Source organism: Danio rerio, chromosome 14, assembly GCF_049306965.1.
Source record: "Danio rerio strain Tuebingen ecotype United States chromosome 14, GRCz12tu, whole genome shotgun sequence".
In the NCBI taxonomy this organism is placed as follows: Eukaryota; Metazoa; Chordata; class Actinopteri; order Cypriniformes; family Danionidae; genus Danio; species Danio rerio.
The window spans coordinates 30,845,077-30,867,352 of record NC_133189.1 but is presented as its reverse complement, the minus strand read 5'-3'; the positions used below and the strand labels follow the sequence as shown (position 1 = coordinate 30,867,352).

General features: G+C 36.0%; 1 protein-coding gene across 5 annotated transcripts in view; it reads right to left on the bottom strand.

The window, feature by feature from the left end:
• arap3 (ArfGAP with RhoGAP domain, ankyrin repeat and PH domain 3) overlaps positions 1-22,276 on the bottom strand; it is a 59,280-nt gene that overhangs the window by 35,152 nt on the left and 1,852 nt on the right. For 3 of the 5 annotated variants that reach the window (XR_012389776.1, XM_682220.9, XM_005173181.5), the window contains exons 2-7: positions 4,623-5,641; positions 3,244-3,290; positions 2,331-2,413; positions 2,170-2,231; positions 379-585; positions 34-103 (exon numbers count right to left, since the gene is read on the bottom strand). Coding sequence is in view for 4 of the 5 variants with exons in the window: in XM_682220.9 (XP_687312.3) it covers positions 34-103; positions 379-585; positions 2,170-2,231; positions 2,331-2,413; positions 3,244-3,290; positions 4,623-5,569 (1,416 nt within the window). In the remaining variant the exon portion in view is untranslated. Of the gene's footprint in view, positions 1-33; positions 104-279; positions 586-2,169; positions 2,232-2,330; positions 2,414-3,243; positions 3,291-4,622; positions 5,642-22,276 lie in introns of all 5 variants that reach the window. The other 2 variants (XM_073921873.1, XM_073921874.1) reach the window with 1 other exon arrangement.

Sequence of the window (22,276 nt, the reverse complement as noted above, 5' to 3'; positions counted from 1 at the left end):
CTTTCATAACAGCCCGTTCACACACAATCATACCTTTTCGCTCCCAAAGTACATTAAGTTCTTCCCGTCAAATTTCACATATCGTTTCTGGAACACGTAGTTTCTAAAAAAAGAACAGAGACGGCATCAGAGAAAAACAACTACATCACACGTCACAACTGTCCCAATGTAATAGGTCTGAAATAAGGTCAGAAGGAAGTGAATCTAGACACTGGCAGCTGTCAAGCAGAGGACAGGAACAAACAGCAGGAGCCACAACACACAAAAGTGATGACAAACCGGCCATAGAGGACAGACAGGAAGCAGAAACTGAAGCCACTGAAGGAGATGCAGAGACGAGAGGAGATCAGGAGCAGGAGGCCCGGTGGAGGCTCGTACCCTTGAGGAGAGAGTTTGTCCAGCCAGCCGCTTAGGATTGGCGCTGCCCGCTCTGACAGGGAGGTGAAGCTGGCGTAGGGGGAGATGATGTCCTCGTCTGCTTCACTGGAGCACAGGTTGTGAGGGAGAGAGAAGGAGTGCGAGGATTCACCTACTGTACAGTAGCCTGGAGAGTCCAGACGCTTCAGCCATGAGTGATTGTGATGTCTGTGGGGGGAGAGAGAGTGGATACAGTACTGGAGTTTCATTGTGTTCCAAAACATCCTTACAACAGCTTACAGTTGAAGTCAGAATTATTAGCCCCCCAACATACATTTGTGGATTAATACATTAATGGAAATAATATTTTTCAAGACATTTCTATACATAATAGTTTTAATAACAAGTTTCTTTGCCATGATGACAGTACATAAAATTTTACTAGATATTTTTCAAGATACTAGTAATCAGCTTAGAGTGACATTTAGAAGCTTAATTAATTATGGCCCGTTTCCACTGAGTGGTACGATACGGTAAGGTTCGGTACGCTTTTAGGGTCATTTCCACAGTTAAAAGATACCAAATAGCAAACTGTATCATACTACTTTTCGTAAAAAATAAAAATAAATCAAAGGAGGGCTAATACTTTTGACTGCAACTGTGAAGGAATAGTTCATCAAAAAAATTCAACTAAGGATTGTCCTAAGGATGTCTTACTGTTGTCATCAGTGGCTAAGTGGTTAGCACTGCCACCTCAGAGCAAGTTCATGTGGGTTTCCTCTGGGTGCTCTGGTTTCCCCCACAGTCAATGAAATGAATCAACTAAATTGCCCACAGTGTGTAAATAGGAGAGTGTGTGAGTGTTACACAGCACTGAGGGTTGTACTGTTGTGGTTGGATGGGCATCAGTTGGTAAAACATTTGCTAGAATAACTGGCAGTTCATTCTGCTGTGGCAGCCACTTATTCCAAAGCAGGGAATAAACTGAAATGAAGTGAGTCATTTCTTTCCCTTATTGAAGAGATATTCTGAAGAATGTTGGAATGCAACAGTCATTGACATCCATACTATTTTTTGTTTGTTTAATGGATTTTGCTTTCCTGAACATTCTTTAAAATGTGTTCAACAAAAGAAAGAAAATCATAACTTTAGAATTACTTGTGGGTGAATAAACGGTGAGGAAATGTTTATTTTTGGGTGAACTATCCCTTTAACAATGGGAGGCTAATATGGAATTGATGCAAAGAATTTAAAACAGAAAGATTGATGAATAAGTGAATGAATGAATATGCTGCCAATAGGGAAGCTATGTGAAACTGAATCATAACATTTAAATTGCTTGGTATTGGAATAAAATCAATGTTAACTTATTTTTATTGAAGAGAGAGTTCTCATTTTGTTCAATTTAACTTAACTAAAATAACTAAAACTAACAATTAAATAAAATTAAAATAAAATGATTCATATATTAAACTTCAAAATGAATATACAATATAAAATATTATATAACATCTGTTATTAATAAACATTTTCTTAATTTCTTAATTTCATATTCTAGAGAACTTGCCGTGTAGCACATTAGCCATTTAGACGACTTATTCTACAGTTTTATGCAAATTTCAGGCTTGACAGCATGCTTCCCCATTTTCAATTTAAACAACCAGAAGAGCTGGAAAATTGTGCTATAATTCTCTGATTCATGCATGTAAAACACTCAGAATCAGGGGTTTTTAACAACATGAGAGTGAGTGAACACAATAAAAAAATTCTGCAAGCTATAAACACATTAAAGAAATGCCAAATCATGCTTACCCATGATCTCTCAGTTTATCTTCTTTATTTGAAGTCTTTTCTTTACTTTCGCTTCTCTCAACCTGAACACATTCAACCAAATATGCATGCAATCTGTTTGAGTATGTAACGCATAAAGAAAAAGCATCTAAAATGAAGTTCTCTCACTTTAGGTTTCTCACCTCTGAATGCTGATATTGTCGCTTGCTGTGGAAAACGGTTTCACAGTACGGATTGATCATGTCATCATCTTCCTCAGCAGATGCTGTACAAAAGGTAGCATAAGATAAACGAATAAGCAACATTAACATCAGATTTAATAGTCATGAAAAACACACTCAACTAAATCTAGTTTATTTTATGAAAAATATTAGATATTTATAGTTCAAAAAAAGCTCTCATATAAAACATATTACAGCATTGTGCGCACATGGGTGGAAACTTTTTAGCACATTGGTTTCACATGTACAGTACTGTTTAAAATGTTTCCTTTTTTTTTGAGTGTCAATAATGATAAAATGTCTTTGAAAAAAAGATTCTTCTTATGAAAAAGGCCGTTTTTATGTTTGCCAAGACTTCACCATTTATTTTGACAAAAAATGCAGTAAAAAAAACTGTAATACTACTGTGTAAAAATTCAGTAGGAAGAAAAATATTTTCTATTCTTTTTTTATCTTTTAAAATGCTATTAACTCCAGTGATGCAAAAAAAAAAAATCTGCGTCATCGCTACAGTCTTCAGTATCACATGATGCTTCAGAGGGCATAATGATATGTTGATTTGTTGCACAAAAAATATCTATTACCATTGTTTTATAGTATTTTGTGGAAAAAGTTAAACATTTTTTTCAGCACTTAACAAAAAAAAAACTGATTGCACTATTATTTACAACAGTAATTTGTTGATATTTACAATATAACATACAACAGTCTTTGCTATAATTTTGATTAAATAAATGCATACTGGCAAAAACAAAATATATAAATTTAGTTGAAAATATTTATACATTTCATACAAATCTTTAGTGCAGTCATATTGTACATGTCAGGACATTTTAACATCAAAGCACCAAATAAATAGTGTCAATAAACCTACCAGACGTTCTTTTAGAGGATTCACTTGAGTTCGACTTTTCTAAAGTGCTAGAGAGACAGAGAGAGAAACACATTAGTTCGTCAGAGCAAGAAACAGCATTTATATCACAGTAAAAAGAATCAGCATAATATAGATTTAATGCTGCACAAAAACGATGATACAAAAGTTTAGTTTGCCAATAAAACAAATGACATTTTTAATTTTTAAATCTTTGTAGTGCTTTCAGTTGTTTAATTAAATTTTAACCAATATCTCCTTTTATCAGTTTATAAACATTTTAGATTCAGTAATTTACCTAAACGTAAACTACATTTTCCATTTCTAAAGAAAACAGCGGTGGAACAAAAAATAAATACTTTTTAAGTTGACTGCTTTTCCCAACATTCTTCAGAATTTCTTCACTCGTGTTCAACAGGAACTCAAACAGGTTTGGAACAAGTTAAGGATGAATAAATGATAACAGAATTTTCATTTTTTGGGTCAACCATCTCTTTAAATGTAATTTTCCCTTCCCTTCCTTTCCATTTTGTCAGTTTGTCTTTTAATAGGTTTCATAATTATAAAAAAAAACATGGTTCTAATTGATATTTACTTGTTAAGAGCACAAGTACCTTAAAACAACCTTAGTGTAAAGAGAGTCAAAAAAAAAATCTTATATCTTGGGTCTAAAACTCAATTCCTGGTAGGGCCGCAGCTCTGCAGTTGTACTAATCAGAAGAGTCATGAACACCTTGATTATTTGGATCGACTGTGTTTGATCAGAGTTGGAGCAAAACAGTGCAGAGCTGCGGCCCTCCAAGAATCGAGTTTGAGACTTTACATTTTGAATAAGCCCGCTTAGTGACTTCCAGCGAACTTCCTTGCCTTTATACAATCGCCATGTTTAAGATCTGGTTTTATTAAAACCAATGATCTGCACTGCCTGATTGAGATATGACAAAGAATGTCTTACATCTGACAAGAACTATACAAGAAATATGGAACTTTATTGTACCACAGTATTTTCAGTGGAGTTTCAGCGCTCGCCACTGCTCCTGGTGGCACTTGTGTTTAAACAGCCTTTCATCTGGTAGTACACTCAAAGAGCTACATTAATGCTTGAGTCTATTTAACTGACTATCGTTTATTTAAATAACACTATGATGCTCTAAGAGAAAACTTATGAAATTAAAAATAGTCACATAAACCTTTCACCTGAAGTTTATTAGTTGCTGAAAAACACTTGCTGTGCATTTAGCCCATTGCTTTCCCAAAAATGTGCACCATTCAATCAGAATCAAGCATTCAACAGAACCATATTGTAATATGAAATATATTTGTCAGTGAGACATAGCAGTAAAGTGTCAATTAGTAACAAACATTTAGCAAAAAGGCTGTACCTATGATTTTCAGTGGATGGACTGGGCTCCTGACGTGGAGGGGGAACGGGTACAGAACGACTCCAAAACACATGTGGAGTGTCTGGTAAAGTGCCACAGTAGATTTCATTAGAGACCATCTCTAGCCCTGAGCAGGGTGGACTCGGGGGGGATCCAGGTGTGTTAGTGAAGGGAGAACACTGATAACTGGATGGCGAGTCTGGAGGGGTACAGAGTGGTGGGGTGCTTAGACGCTCCTGTCCCGACATCCTCCTGAACGTGGATGGAGGAATCCCTCGATTTAACCTGGGGGGAACCGGAGGTAACGGCCCCTCACTCTCTGGAGATAAAGCAGTACAGCTCAGACTTGGCTCTAAATGGCCCTTTTTAGATTCAGTAGCTGTTTTAACAGTGTCTGTACTGGATGAAAGAGAGGATGAATCGATTACAACTGGATCCTGAGATGACTTTCGGTGTTCGTGTTGCGTCGCTAGAGAGAATTTGTCTCCTCTCAGTTTGTGGAAGACAGTTCTTGGTTTTGGTACCGGCTTTACAACACTGGTGCTGCGTTCCGAGAATGAGCGCTTGACTTGTGCACAAAGATTGGGGGCAGAGCTGTTGCGTAAGGCTTGGAAAGTGGTGCCAGGAGGTTTTGAAGGGGAAAGAGGCTTGGCTTTGACAGGAGTTACATCGTGAATAGCGGATTCTGAATTACAACGATCTAGCGATGGCTCTTTGCTTTGATGTTGGCAGATCAGCTGAATGTGCTCCACCAGTTTGAGGATCCGCTTCCTGTGGCCGGTGGCAGCGACTCCGACCCGGTTCAGAGCGGCATTGTCCACATGACAGAAGTCTCGGGCGAGAAGAAAGCCTGCCTGACGGAAGTGGTCCAGATACCTCTCCAGGTGGATGGAAGCCAACAGGTCCTCTGCATCTGAGCACGGACCGATTGTTGCCATAGTGTGCATGAGGGCTCATTAGGCTGCATGCGGAACAGCAGCAGATTTAGCCAAGAGAAGAAGACCACACCAGTTCTTCATCTGCGATATCAAAAAGAAAAAAAAAACAGTGATAAAAAAGTTTGCTAACTGTTTCATTACACGCAAAACCATATCACTAAAATACTAAAGGTTATAGACCAGGAATGGGCAAACTTGATCCTCGAGGGCCGGTGTCCCTGCAGAGTTTTGTTCCAACACTAGTCAAACACACCTGAACAAACTAATCAGTGTCTTCAAGATCACTTGAACTCTATAGGGAGGTCTGTTTAAATAGGGTTGGAGCTAAACTGTGCAGGACACCGGCCCTCCAGGACCGAGATTGCCCACCCCTGTATAGACCCTCTGTGTAGTAAATAAATAATGTGCTGAATAACAACTAGATTTATAACACAAATAATCCCACCAAGGCACCAACAACAATACTTATCCATATTTAATTGTTGTTACTAACAAAAATATTAGTTATAATAAAGTTATAAACCTTTTTTTATTAATATACATTATTTATTTATTGCTTAATTTATGTTGTTGTTGTTGTTGTTGTTGAAGAAATGCAAAAAATGCTTATTTTTTATTATGTATTTAATAAAAGTATTATACATTTTGCTAATGTATTATTGTATTGTATTTTAATCAAATCTTCATGTTAATCTTCATCTCTTCATTAAAACAGTGTGTATAGTTTATTAATGCATTTTAATAATAATATTAATAATAATAATAATAATAATAATAATAATAATAATAATAATAATAATTTGGATAACTATTACTTATTGTGTGTGAATGAGAGTGTATGGGTGTTTTCCAGTGATGGGTTGCAGCTTGAAGGGCATCTCATGCGTAAAACATAAACTGGATAAGTTGGTGGTTCATTCCACTGTGGCGACCCCTGATTAATAAAGGGACTAAGCCTAAAAAGAAAATAAATTAAATTTTTTTTATTTTTTTTATTAATATTATATTAATATAAATATATAATAATATAATATTATTATTATTAGAAAGCCAGTATATTATATTACATTTTTATTTTGATCTTAAAGCAGCAAAAAAGACAAAAAAAGTTTTAAAACCATTGTTACATCAGTTCCTCCAGTTTTATACACAGGTTAACACTGTTATACATGTATTTCTAGGCCAGTGGGCACAGGCAATATGGTGATCTTGCAAACAATGATAGTGTCATACCTTCATAATGTTATGCCTAACATTTGACAGATCATTAAAAAAAGGGTTTCCAGGTGGCTTTGAAGCCACCAATGCTATCATAAGGATTGTGTCTAAAGGAGCATCCCAAATCGCATATGTATACACTATTCTACATAATTTTGTAGTATAAATAGTGTAAGTAGTGCGTTCACATTGAAAACTGTAAAAATAATAATTGCACTTTAAATACCAGGATGATGAGCTTATTCAAGCGATAAACAGAAGTGTGTAATGTTGGACCCTTTACACACTGAACGACCGCAGCTTTTGAGAGCTCATGTTGGATTACTTTGGCTGCGTCCGAAATCACCTACTACTCAGTAGGTAGTGCATTTAAATTTAAACACTACTTGGCCATTAGAAAAGTATGTTCTATACAGTATATGAATGTGAGCCGTGGGGCTATGCAATTAATCGAAATTGAATCGCAATCACGATTTGAAACGTTAAGATTAGCTTATCACAAGAGGCTGCGATATGAAATATACAGTTAAGGTCAGAATTATTATTGAATAGTTTTTCTTTTTTAAATATTTCCCAAATGATGTTTAACAGAGCAAGGAATTTTACAGTATGTCTGAAAATATTTTTCTTCTAGAAAAGTCTCCTATTTTTATTTTATTTTGGCTAGAATAAAAGCAGTTTTATAATTATAAGGACAAAATTATTAGCCCCTTTAAGCTATTTTTTTCGCTTGTCTACAGAACAAACCATCGTTATACAATAACGCCTAATTACCCTATCCTGCCCAGTTAACCTAGTTAAGCCTTTAAATGTCACTTTAAGCTGTATAGAATCTCCTTGAAAAATATCTAGTAAAAGATTATGGACTGTCATCATGGCAAAGATAAAATAAATCAGTTATTAGAGATGAGTTATTAAAACTATCATGTTTAGAAATTAGAAAAATCTTATGTCCGTTAAACAGAAATTGAGGAAAAAATTAAACAGGGGGGCGAATAATTCTGACTTCAACTGTGTATGTATTATTTAGTTTTCCACCACCAGAGAAAATACCTGACTGCCGTCTGAGTGTGATAGTCTTACTAGCCAACTGAGTGAGCACACTTTTGTTCTGCCCAATCAGAATTGCGCAACCAAACTAGGCGGAAAGCCCACAATAAAACAAATAGGAAAGTGCGGTCTAATGGGATGATGGCATCTGCAGCTTCAGAGGCTTTTTAAGTCCCATTCACTAAAAAAACGGTAATTTGCAAGAGCTGTAGCAGAAATGTTGCCTCACACAATTTCACAGTTGTTTGCAGTTATCACACCACATGAAAAAACATCACGACAACACCTGGAGATATCTAAAGCCATAACTCATTACTGTTTGTTTGCTCTAGTAAAAAATTAGTGTTTCATTTCTGAATATTCATAAACCATTTTGATTATAAGCTGGAGTTAGTTAATATCTTTTCAGTTCTTTTGTTTAACTGCATTTTAGCAGTAAGAAGCTACGATACAAAATATTGAGCTAAAGTTTGACTACAAAATTAAATCACGAATCAAATCGAAATCGCAAAGTCAAAAAAAAAAAAATTGATATTTTCCCCAAATCGCACAGCCCGAGTGAGCAGTATGAATGGAACTCAAACGTACTACTTCTGCTATTTTGTCATGATCATGTGACCTACCCCTGTCAGTTGCGTCGCTTCACTCCAATTCATAAATTCTCTCGCAAGGCATTATGGAAAAGTGCAGCGTCCATCCGATTCGCACTTCAGAATCTCACCAGAAGTAGTAGGTCATCCGAATACTTCTCATGTACTGATTTTCAAATTCTATCAATTCAGACATACTACTTGGCTCGCAGTGATTTTAGTATGGTATTTTATCATGATATTATTTGGTAGTTTGGTCATTTATTTCACTTATTTGGCGACCATCAAACGTCATCTGGTTTGAATTTCTGCTTAGTAAAAAAACTGTTAGTGTTCCATTTGGGACGACACTACATACATATACAGTACTACGATGTTGAGTGTGTAAGTACATAAGTACTAGTGCTGCATAGTGTATATTGTGCCATTTGGGATGCAGCTTAAGTCTCTCCTTTGAGGAGAATCTAAAAATTTTACTCCAAAATTCGTTTGAGCATGATAAAAAAGGAGTCTTAAGGACCCTTCTGCATGGTTCACATTTGTTACATTTGAAGGAGATAGAGGGGTATAATTTGGTAAGCTTAACCCTAGAATAATATAAATAAATCTAACAAAACAACTAAATGGGTAATAAATGGGTATTAGGTAATAGTGTAAAGGGTAATACCTAAATTTATAATACCTAACAAAATATCTCTAAATTTGACAAGTCATGGCTGACAGACTCGGTACGGATTTTATGACAAAGAGCATTTTTCAGCAGGCTGAGGCTGAATCACCCTGACATTTCCAGACCCTTCTGCCCTTTCATAGCCTCATTAAACCACAGAACTGGAACAAAACAATCAAACAAATCTTTATACCCTCTGAAACTGGGCATTCAGAGTAAAAACACAACTACAGAATTGAAAATCACGATAAGTTGCAGCACACAGAGAAAATGCAGGACCTGACACAATAAAGCCATATTCCATTTGGCTATTTTTAGAAGTCTCCATTCATTGAGGGAATGCTGTTGAAAGCATGGTCAACATGAGGGAACTAGCAGTCAACTCCACTGGGTGGGCCTGGGCCAAAATCTCCTTGTGGGTGGGGCAAAGCTCCTTCAGCTGGGATGGCATAACTTTGGGAGCGATCCTGTGTGAATGTTTTCTATAAACATTTCTGACACTTTCCTGACTGCTTGCTTGTGAAATTGAGAACAGTGACTTAGGAGGAATCTCAGGGCTTCCAATGGCACACACGACCAAACCCAGGAACAGAGAGCTGCTACATTCCTTGACCTCCGGCAGGGGCGGAGCCTAATGGGTGGGTGTGATGATTGGATAAACTCTCATTGCGACTCAAATCCACAAAGGATGCACAGTGTTCTCCATCAAGGGCATCTCAAATAGTTGAGCGTGTGTTCAAATCACAATCACTCAATTATAAAACACAATAAGAAAGTCAGAAATGTTTAAAAAGCCTCGATAACGTCAACAGGGTCGGTTTCACTCAACAGCTCTGAGTCGGAGTAGAAAAGCAGACGTTAGAATGCTGTTAAAAAAGGTTGATGAGTCATATCCTCGTCTTCCTTTGTCTGGACTCTGGATGCTAACCTTTGGCTCTGATTCACCGGATCCCATGGCAAGGGGGGAGGCAGGAAGCTTGTGAGGTGGACTGATAAAGTGTGACCTGAGGAAAGGAGAGAAACGGGTCCGGGTGTTGTCTTTTCCCCCTTAGTAGCAATGCACTAAAACTCTCTAGAGCAAGACTGTCATCATAAAGCCAAAGCAGTGGCAGCACATTTGGGGCCGTGATTTACTTACAGCTTGCACCACCACAAAGCATAGTTTGGAGTTTTAGAAAAGAACTATTGTCAGGAAATAAAGAAATAAATTGACATTTTTTTTAAGAAAATTACCTTTCAGAGGCAAAGTTTATGGGCAATAAAAGTGGTTTATTTGTGGCACGGGTGTAATGATAAATCAAATATTGAGAAATCACAAAATAAACAACATAAAAGTCGCTGTATTTAGCTGATGTAAGCAACACGACTCGTGATATTAATGGCTTGGAATAAAATAAATAAATAAAAACTGTTGTAGGGAAATGGAGAAAAAAATGTTGACATTTATTTCTGGTTAAACCTTTCAAGAAGTTTCCCATTCAGATGCAAAGTTTTTAGGCAAAAAAACTTTTGTAAATGAAAAATAATAATATCAAGAAATTACCAACTAAAAATTTTTTGTTTGGTTTTTTAAGAGTCAGCTTGCTGCATTTAGAGGCTATAATTCACCTAAAATGATAAATTCTGTCTTCGTGTATTATGTTGCATGTTGACGTTTCACAGCCATGAAATCGCATGCGAGCTGATGCACATGGGGATTTGTTTGTCACAAAGAGAAAGAAAACCCATGTCTACACATATGTCAACATGCTTGAAAGCATTTGCTTCTGCTGTGAATAACAGATTAATAATAAAGTAATAATATAATAAAGATGTAAATTTTGTTCAGTCTGGTTTTACCATTAAAAATTATCTTTTTATAAGCACATGTGGCTCATAATAAATGTTAAAATGTTTAGAACTATAAATAGGGGTATTCTGATCTCATCACTGTCCTGTGCATTGAAGACAGGACCAATTTTAAGTCTATTCAATTCCAACAACCAAAGTCAAAATTTTGCATAACAGAGAACAGTAAGCCTATATATATATATATATATATATATATATATATATATATATATATATATATATATATATATATATATATATATATATATATATATATATATATATATATATATATTTTACCATAGCACAGCCTTTGAGAAATAAAAATAGTTTACTACTATTTACTACTAATACTAATATTACACTCTGTTTTTATAACACACCGTAAAGTAAAGGGTTGGGCGATTTGGCCTAAAATCATAATCTTCATTAATTGAACATTTTAACTCGATTACGATTAATAAACGAGATATATATATATATATATATATATATATATATATATATATATATATCATTTATTTGTATTTTATTTTATTTATTTTATTATTTATTTATTTATTTTTATTTATTTACATCAACTTTGAACAAATGAAATGAAAACACCTATTGCCTTAAACCAATAGTCAGTTTATTCTTATAAAAAAGTAAAAATAAATAACTTGCACTTTTGAAAAGAAAAATAAATAATTTTCAATGTTTTTCATATTAAAATTAGAAGGTATGGGGTACCATAGTATAGTAGGGTGTGTGACCGCATTAAGGCTGCACCAGATCATACGTGTGCGCTCAACGCAGAAGTATAAACCAGCCGGAGAAGAATCACGTGAAAAAATATACCTGGAAAAATTACATTGATTAAAGGTTCTGAATGTCGATTTCGATGACTTTTCAATTAATCACCCAGCCCTAACAAAATATAAAGATAATGGTTTGGGAGTTGGACGTGTGTCATTACACCCCTAGTTTGTGGTAGTCAGTTTACTGGTATTTGTAAAATTGTTTAATGCCCCAAACAGCATTACCTATCACATTGTGCAGTGTTCCTTGTTTGCAGCCCTACAATATTGATTGAGCAGGTCATTATAGAAAAGAGTTGGTGTTTCATTGTCAGACGAAGTACCATTTCTATCAGCAGCACATTAATGGAATTTTAACATTCTAACTTGTCATATTAAGAGTAAGGGTATGTTTGTCTGAAAAAGACTAACAGAAAATAATTTCCTTTGAAAAGGTTGACATACAGATGACTGATGGCTAAATGCTCTATTAAACATGTTAGGCCAGTAGTTGGTGATGTCACTTTGTAAAAAAACACTTCACACCTGCACATTTGCAGTCCTGCAGTACAAATGTGTTGTTTTGGTTGTCAAGTACTCCTTCTTTAGACTGAATGCATAACATAACATGCATGAGCATAAGGTCACCATTTTAACAAAGTCTCGTTTTTATTCACATGAAGACAGATGTGATGTTAATACTTTACAATAATGCTTCATTAATGTTACTTTATGTATTACTAACATCAACAAACAATACATTACAGTATTTAATCATCTTTTTTAACATTTGTTTTTTAAATAACGTTGTTCGTTCTTGTTAACTCTGTGTGCATAAACTGCACAACTTGGGATTTTATAGTGCTATAGTAAATTTTGAACTATGACTAATGCTTGCTGTACAAGCATTGCTCGTTCATAGTTCATGTTAGTAAATACATTAACGAACATTAACTAAGAAAACTTTTTTTTTAAAGTGTGGTCGTTTTATTTTATTTATTTTCAAAAAAGCTTGCATGTTCAAACCCATTTGAAAAAGTTAGCATTTTCTGGTAAAATAGTGTCATGCACAAGCGTACAAGAGTCACCAAGAGTCAGTAACACAACACATTAAGTAGTACACTAATAGATTCCCAGGGTTCATTTTAACTCATAGCCATATGTACTACAGTTGTGCGGGTAACACTGGGACAATTTTGTAAGAGAAAAGGAAGCCGAAAAGTCAAAACCACAATTAGACAAACTGATTGTTGGTAAAAGGTCAAGTTTGTAACCCAGCTTTTTGTTCATTATAAGCATATCACTCATTGGGTATCTCCTCCCCAAAGAGAGTCAACACTGAGCCTCCTGGGCACCATCAAAACAATTTTAGTGATCCTCTCGAATCTATCAATCAATCCCCTGTTTAACCAAAAACGCATGTTTAAGTCATGGCTACTGTACCAGGCAGGTTGAGACGGAGGGTGTTTAAATGCTGGCACACACCAAGCTGACAGTCGGTCTCTTGGTAGTATTGGGCTGCCGCTTAGCTTCTGTCAGGCTAGTTTGTTTCTTGTATTCCACATGTAACCTCTCGTTAGGCTCACATTAGAGAGAATTTGCACAAATCCCCATGTAGAATGGACACACCAGATGCAAAATAGAGACATTAGATGTTTCTGCTGATATACCAAGTTTATGTATTTGGGCTGTTTGCTAGTTTGTATTTATTAAGTGTTTTTATGTACAGCATTATAGTGGCCATTGTGCTATGTTTAAAGTGCTTTAGAAATAAAACCGAGTTGAGTTCTTCATACTGACAGTCTTATTTATTACATCCAACAAGTATTCAGCAATAACAGACAGATTTCTTTCAAAGCCTGCAATAGCACATCAGCATTGTGCATGTACAGCTAATAAAACGTAACAGAATTGGCACTGGCTGTCGATGAAAGAGTACTCTGATTGGCTGCGAATAAGAGTATGAGAACAAAAACTGATGTGATGACACTAAGCAAACAACGCAATAAGGAACACAAAGCAGCTGGTTGTATTTTTATTCTAATTCTTAAATATTTCCAAATGGTATGGATTATCAGATTATCAGACATATTTTGAATCCCTCTGTGGTGAGTAATAAGTGAAAATGTATGTAAACGCTGGCTTGTTTACAGTGGAATGGCAATACAGATTACTGCCACCTGTGGTTATGGAAGGGTACATCCTCTCACGCAGATGCATAAAGTATATTCTCCTTTCACTTAGCTGTCACCTGTTTAGTGGGTTTAAGCGCAGCTTTTTGGTCCAGACGGGGTCAGACAGCTGAATTAACTTAATTTCTCACAAACATTACATGAGATCTACTTTCTTCATGTCTGTCACTGTGCCGTTTATCTGATAGAGACGGAGACGGAAGACTCACTCTGACAGGCACTTGAGAACGGTGGGTGGTGAGTACTAGCATTAAAGGCACAGGCAACAAAAACAGCTACATTGAGTTGAGAGCAGAAAATTCCAATATTCTTAAAGGTATAATAAATAATCTGATGGGTGTTTTGAGCTGAAACTTTACAGACACATTCTGGAGACACAAAACACTCATCTTAAATCTTGAAAAAGGGGTCAAATAGGTTCCCTTTAAATATACTTCAGCTGTCTGCATTGAGAACACTATGTATGCAGTGAATTTTATATAATTTTTATCAGGAGTTTCTGCAGATTTTTGTACACAATGCAAGCCTGCATGCAACCCAATTTTACAACAACGCAAACAAAAGCTGAATGCAGAGACAAACAAATCAACTAGGTAGTATGCACACATTAAAAATTTTAAATCTTCCTTCTTTGCATAAACATATTTTAAAAGGTGTCCAGACATGGCTGTGGATGAGACAGCTGAATACAAAAAGAAGAACTTAAAATTACATGGGAAACAGAAATTCTGCAAAGAAACCAGTAGCACAGGAAGCCATTACACTTTGGCTACATCCAAACTGCAAGTGTTAGTGGTCAATTCCAAAAGTTATAACAACTGTTATAACTTTTGGAGTGACTCGTTTCAGCCTAGAATTGCAAATGTCAATTTAGACATGTACAAAAAGAACTTATTTTAGAGCAATAATCACAATACCTAGATATCGCGAAACCAGGATATTTTTATCCAAGGTTATTATACCGTCAAAAAAGTATACCGGGCCTGGCCTAATGAGTACAAAGCTTAATTTAAAAAATACAACCATCCCAAACACTGTAGAATCTTCTAAAACAGTGTAATGAAGGCAATGGAACAGCAAACTATAAACGGGGCAGTGTTTGTCTAATGACCGCATTCCCACTACGGTGTGCCCTGGGGATGCCGGGGGAAGGGACGCCTGCAGATAAGAGCCTTGAGGATTGAGGAGATGCTCTCGGACAGGCCTGTTCTCGTAAATGAATGTCTAGAGAAGGTAAAGATGGTTGCTGAAAACAGCAGGACACCAAGCTGCAACATATCTGTGTGTTTAAATCATTCTCCAAATCTTGACTGAGGCGGTAAACACAGAGCAAAATGGCCACCATCTCAAACAAACAAACAAACATGTATTTTGGTGGGAAAACCGTGCCCTGCTCTGCTCTTTCTGCCCCGCCCCAACTATATTTATCTTGATGGCCGATCTGGGTTTTCTCCGAACTACTGAATACACAGGATACAGCTGTCCCTCAAACAAAACCCTCCTCCTCTGTCCCGTGCTAGAGGAAAACAGATAATGTGCATGATACATGAATCTGAAACCATGAAAAGGTTTGGAAATCAGAATAAGCCTGTCATTTACAGGGTTGTCATCTACATTGGGTTTATGCAATAAAAGAGGCACCCATTGCAATGAGACAACATGCACATTTCCTGTACCCATTTGGAACCAAACTGCCACACAAAGCCAGGGATGACGCATGTTTCTTGAGTAAAAAAGACTTAGTTTACTAACATAAACCATCATCCCGTATGGAAAATTACAAGCATGTTAATTACTTTTGTCCTTGCCATGGTAATGGTACCATGGTAACCGTGTTTTGCAAGACACTAGTGTTGGGTCTAAATTCGCACTGTAACAGTAAACTATGCAAACTATGGGACATACTGCATCCTCATTAACAGACCATTATGATGTTTAGTTACATCCCGTCATCGTCATCCATCAATGATCTCGACACATCCTCCACATTTCTTTCACATATAATTAACTCCCCTATTGGAGAAGCAGCAGCAGGTCGTTCACATGTCTGTCATTCAGAGAAATATACTCAGATCTTTGGATAATTATTCATTCAGAAGTTGAATGACGCGTTCAAACACGTCTATATAAGTTCACATTAATGTTGTAGATTAAATATTACATGGAAAATGGGATTTAAATATTTTCCAGTGGGCTAGATATTAATTGATAGTAATTCGAACAATTTTAGCAAAGCTTCTCTACTTGACGGTTGGTCTCGCACACCTGCCATGTTTTTAGTTTGTTTACACTTTTTTGGCAACATTAGCAGTTAAGAGTATAGACGCTTCTACACTTCTACTAGAAATAGTAGACCATCCGGGAACCTTTGACATACTCTTTTCAACATTTATTGATACTAATTCTATTTTTGAATACTATTTAGGATAGATAGTTTATGAATTGGGATGCAGCATGTTCAGCTTTAAGTGCAATTTAAAAAGTTAACTACTGTAGGTTATTATGTTAACTAGCTAGAATAATAAGGCAAGTTATTGGACTAGTGTTTCTTTGTTTAGACAATAAATATATTTAGTTCTTAAGCATGCTAATAATACTGACTTTAAAATGTAAAAAAAAAACTTTTATTCCAGCCCAAAAAAAGGATTTTCCCCGAAATAAAATATTTTAGTAATTGAAATGTCCTTGGTCTGTTCAACATCACTTGGGAAATATTTGTAATTGAAATTTCACAGAAAGGCCAATCATTGAGCTTTGTCCTAGATGCAAAGCAGATAGATGGACTCTCCTTCATATCCTGTGGTCTTGGCCTGACATAGAAAAATATTGAAAAGAGGTCTTAAGGAGGTCGCACACCGAATGTGCCTCTTGGCAACACTCTGCGCCATGCGGTGTCATGCATTTTAGAATTCTAATCATAGATTTCTATCAGGGTTCGCACACTTATGCCGCAAGTCAGCAGCTGTTCGGAGACACTGCTCACTGCAGAGCCACTTGAGCTCCAGTGAGGGGGAGCTTGAGCTACAACTCCTCCTCCTATAAGCTGTTTTAATGCGTATTCCCACCCCACCCCTAACCCCAACTCCCAGTGACATCACTTGTAGATGTAGTGCAAGGAAGAAGGAGCTGGAGCTCAGCTCTGCCCAAGTGGCTCTGCAGTGAATACCACTTGGCTGTCTGCAGCACCCAGCTACGATTAAGGACACTGTTCATATTTCTGACGCGCCACAGAGCACCACCTGAGTAGTTTCCACACCAATGTGAACCTCTGGTGTGTGCGGTGTCGCGACCTGCTGTGGAGATTAATGCCATAGTTGTAGGCAATGTGCCTAGAGAGCCTTGACTTAGGGTGCTTTCACACCTACACTTTTGTTTCGGAACCTGTCTCGTTTGCCCAGTTAGCACGGTTCGTTTGGCATATGTGAATCCACCAATCGCGCTAGGATCCGTGCCAAAACAATCGCTCCGAGATCGCTTGCATGAGGTGGTCTCGGCTCAATTGAAACGAACTCTGGAGCGAATCGATTGTAGTGAGAAAGAGATACGATCCAAGCCCGATTATATCACAGTGTTTTATGGATATGCAATAGAAATATGGCTATGTAAAGAGAGAATTATGAGTAGGGCGGAAGGTCATTACAGACATCCCGAGTTTTCCGGAAGTTTGAGGAGTCTCCCGCAAAGCACAGAGACTCCCGAATGCCCGCAAATGACTGATAATCTCCTGGAAATCGTGCGTCTCCCTCCCAGTTCTTTAATACATTGTGCACCCACCCCTCCCCACCGCATCCCTCCTTGCTCTGCAGACACGTCGCGCGAACCTTGATAAACACCACCAAACCATCACCTCCCCTGACAGCTGAGCGAGACTCTGCAAAATAAACTTAAAAAATAAAATAGACTTGTTTTAGCTATCTTGGTCCGTTTAGAAATCTTGCCGTGTGAAAGCGAACCGCACCAAGAGCAAAGAGCAACAATGTAACAATAGTAAGCTCTGTTCGGAACAACTGAATCGATTCACAGGTGTGAAAGCACCATTACTCTCTTAAGAGACACTACACTACTTGATCAACAAAGCATTAATCTGAGGTTTATCAGACTAGCCCTACTAGCAACCTGCTAAAATATATGACTTTGAGATGGAAAGATTCTAAACCACCTTCAACTTTCCTGTTGATTAAAGAAGTGTCATTTTATACGCCATTGGAAAAAAGTGCATTTTGTTTGAAAAGGCGGCAAGATCTGTTTGTCAATTACTAGGGCAGCTTTATTTCTTACTTGGGTATAACAGGACAGAATGCTTAGATAGAACCTGACTTTTTAATGTTTTCTTGTTTAATTTAATTCATGATTTACTTGTGGCACTACGGGTTGGAGGTTTGGAGCAGGTATTTACATTATAATTTAAATTATTGTGCACTTTGTTGTATTTTGTGTTTAATTTGGAAAAACCCAATAAATAATGTTCAAAAAAAAGAAAGGCCAATTTCCAAGTTCATTTTGACTTGCATCTAGCATCACCTTCACAGTTTTTTTTTTTTTTTTTTGCACATTTAAAACCTGTTATAGTTGGGTGTGTCAGTACAAAACTCAAAGTGTATTTCCTGTTATATTCCATTTATCTGAACTATCTAGTGTTAGTTCAACAAAAATTTCACTCTGTCAAAATGTAATGACCATGTCATTTTCAAATACAAGAGACATCTTTGAAAAACCCAAAATCATTATCATTTATCAATCCACTGGAAGTCTCTGCAGGCAAAATTTGCAGGTTCAAAATGTATAATAAAAAGACTATTGGAAACGTTTATGAACCAAGAAATGATGCTAATGTAAGAAATATAACAGTTTTATATGATCCTCGAACACTATACAACAAATAAGTTAAAAATGTGGAATGATGGATCCACACTTGCTTAACACACAACACTAAAGTAAACAAGAAGCAAGCAGGTATCTTTAGAAGGCTTGGAATAAATTGATGCTTATTCATTTCTTTAATTTTATAAAAGCATCAAGAGTTGTCAATATACTTTCAAGTAAGAAACAGAAAGTTCTCAGGTTTCATTTTAAAAAGTCTTTATTTGTGTTCTAAAGATAAAAGAAGGCCTCGTGGTTTTGGAACTACACGAGGATAAGTAAACGATGACACAGACAGTTTATGTGAACTGTCTCTTTTAGCTCTCCTAAATTGGCATGTCTGCAACGTAGATTTATTCCTCTAGTCTTTTTTGCCTGGACACATTTTGGCAGGTCTCCCAAAAATCAAGTAACTCAAGCAGGACATGCTGTAATTTTAATTACACATGTTGTACATGCATGCTTTACATTTTTATTTATTTATTTTACATAGATCATAATGCATTCTAATGCCAAGCCACACATAAAGACTTTAAAAAAAAGAAAAGAAAAGCAGTTGGTTATATTAATAATTTGCACACTCTTGTTCAGGCATGGGCTGGTATAAGATTCTAATGGCATGATAATTTTAGATATTAATAGTATTGTGATTACGTCTCTAAAATATATTCTTTTTAGATGTCTGGGTAAAAAAAAACAATGTTTTCCTCTTTGAACACATTATATTTTATTTTGTGAAACATTTATAATATTTTAGAGCAGTAATCTCAGGCCTAATAATTCAAATGAAGCCTTGACTTCTGCTGTCTTGATTAGTTTCAGAAACACTGATTTCTTTTTATACAATTTAAAATGTCATCTTTGAAGATCTTTTCTGGTGGAGATACTGTTGCCCTAAAAGTTAAAAACTAAAAACATAAATAAAAAAATCTTACACATACAGTAGGAATGGTATAGCAGAAATTTTGGACGGTTTTAAAACCTTTACCAAACTGCAGTATACCTTGAAAACGGTTATCATCCCGTGCCTACTCTTGATGCACTTCATTTTCTCTCAGGTTTTGAAGTTTCAGTAAGGTTGGTGAGGGCAACTCATTACTTGCATTATGCTGCTACATTCTTAAACGTCGTTTCGATTCCACCCTTTCAATTCATAGGAAATTCATTTGAAAAAACTGTGCTATCTAAAACCACAATGGAATGGAATGGAATGGACAAGTTCCCTAGAATGTAATGGACAGGAAAACATTTCCCTGACAGAACAATCCCATGTAGCACTCAGCAGTAATCAGAATTAAAATTACTATTTGCATTTTAAATTATGTTCAGAGTCTCGAGAGGTTCGAAAAGCCGCACTTTGGAGATTCTGAACACCCAAGCTCTATGTGCAACAGGAAATTAAGGCATTAGCACATCATCCAATAAATGGCACTAACACATAAATCAAATAAGGCCTCAGCTAATGTAATTCGTTCTCGTGAGAGGACAGTAAAAGAATGTGGTTCAAGTGAGCATACAGTTCTCTTTACTTGTAGTTATTCCATCACATGACCACTTGTTGTTACTTTAATAAATGCTTCATGACCTGTTGATTGCACCTTTCTGTGGGCTGTGACTCTGCCAAAAGAGAAAAAAAACATCTCCAAACATCTTTCCCTCTCATATCCTACTCAAACATCCCTGGGCTTCCAGAATGAACAATTAGTGGAAGCTGTAGAGTCAAAAGCAATTTGTGAAACGCAGGAATCAAGGAGGCTTTTGGGATGCAGTGTGCTGGGGGGTGTGTATAAATAACAGTGAAGCACTATTGTGTGACACAATACGTCATTGTTCACTACTGGTGGAGGCCGCGTAGCTGAGATGACAGAACACACTTGTGTATTAATATGACAGACCCTCGCCTAACTGGATTGAAACCGCACTGTTGTAAGATAACATACTTTGCGCTTTAACATTAAAGCCATATCAGATCTCTTACTGGCCAACAAAAATGGCTAACTAAAAAAATATCAGTCAACACAACACATGCAATTGCAAACATCAATATTCAAATAAATATTTAAAAAAATATATAATAACTAAATAAAAAAGTGAATATTGGTCATATATTTTGGTGCATTTAAACAAAACATATTTATTAAGCATATATATTTATTAAAATAATATTTAGGAACCCAAACATCTTCAGAAATAAAAAGAAAATACATTTAAATTAATGTTTAATGCTGGGAAAAAAATACAAACAACATTTCCACATAATTTTATACATTTTTTTGTTTCTCTTGAGTTCTTGAGCTCTTTAAAAAAATAACAATAATATTTTTAACATATAAATGTTGGTGTACTAATTTTAGACTGTTATCGTAAGTTATTTTGTTAGATAAGCTCCAGATTTGGCTTCAGTAGTGACTAATCCAATGTATATGTTTGAACATAATATTGTAAAGCTTCCGATGGAAAATATTAATCTAAATGAGAGATTTGTGAAGGGTGTACTCATATATGCTGAGCACTGTATGTTGTATTTCTGTAAATGTCAGTGTGTGTTTTGCAGTCTGTTCTGTCAATTCTGTTTTATTTTGGTGAACAGTTAACATGAGTCCATTTACATTTCCTGTAACCTTTGTGAACCATATTTGCAAAATTAAACACATGATGGTATTGATGATGATGACGATGATGCATGTTTCTTGAATAAAAGAGACTTGCATTAAGATGCAAATAATATACATCACAACAAATAACCAACAAATATGTGCAAATTACTTATCCCATCAAATTACTTTTTTTTCTAATTTAACTTTTTTACAAGTTACAAGTTCTATTCTTTGTTTAAATATAAAAATGGGACAATTTAAAGAATTTTGAGGCATGTTGTGCAAAATAATACCTTTTTACATATCATCTGAAATACATAATCCGAAAATATATGCAATTACAAAAACACCAGCAAATTAAGAACCGATTTTCATGAGTTTGACGACACACGTTGCAAATTCTCACAAACAACTAAAGAAACTCGGTGCATTTTGTCACAACACTTGCTAATATCTACTTAACACAAGAGAAATGTTTCAAGGGGACCCAAAAACATGACAGACCCTGCTGAGATATGTATGTGTTATGTCGTGGCTGTTGCTCAGTGAAGTTGTTGATGGTCTTTGAAAGGTGAGATTTTTTTGTTTATTTTAATGCTGATTACACCATTTCATTGTCTTTTGTAAATTATTAGCCTAATTGATGATTAATGAAAATGTTGCATTTTTAAAGTTGTTTGAGTTGTGACCAAATGCTGTGTGTTTCTTCAATTGTTTGCGTTGTGACCAAATGCAGCGTGTTTCTTGAATTGTTTGTGTTGTTTTAAAACGCAGCACGTTTCTTTGATTGTTTGTTGTAACAAAACGCAGCACGTTTCTTCAGTTGTTTGTGTTGTGACCAAATGCAGTGTGTTTCTTAAAGTGTTTGTGTTGAATTAAAACGCAGCACGTTTCTTCAATTCTTTGTATTGTAACAAAATGCAGCACGTT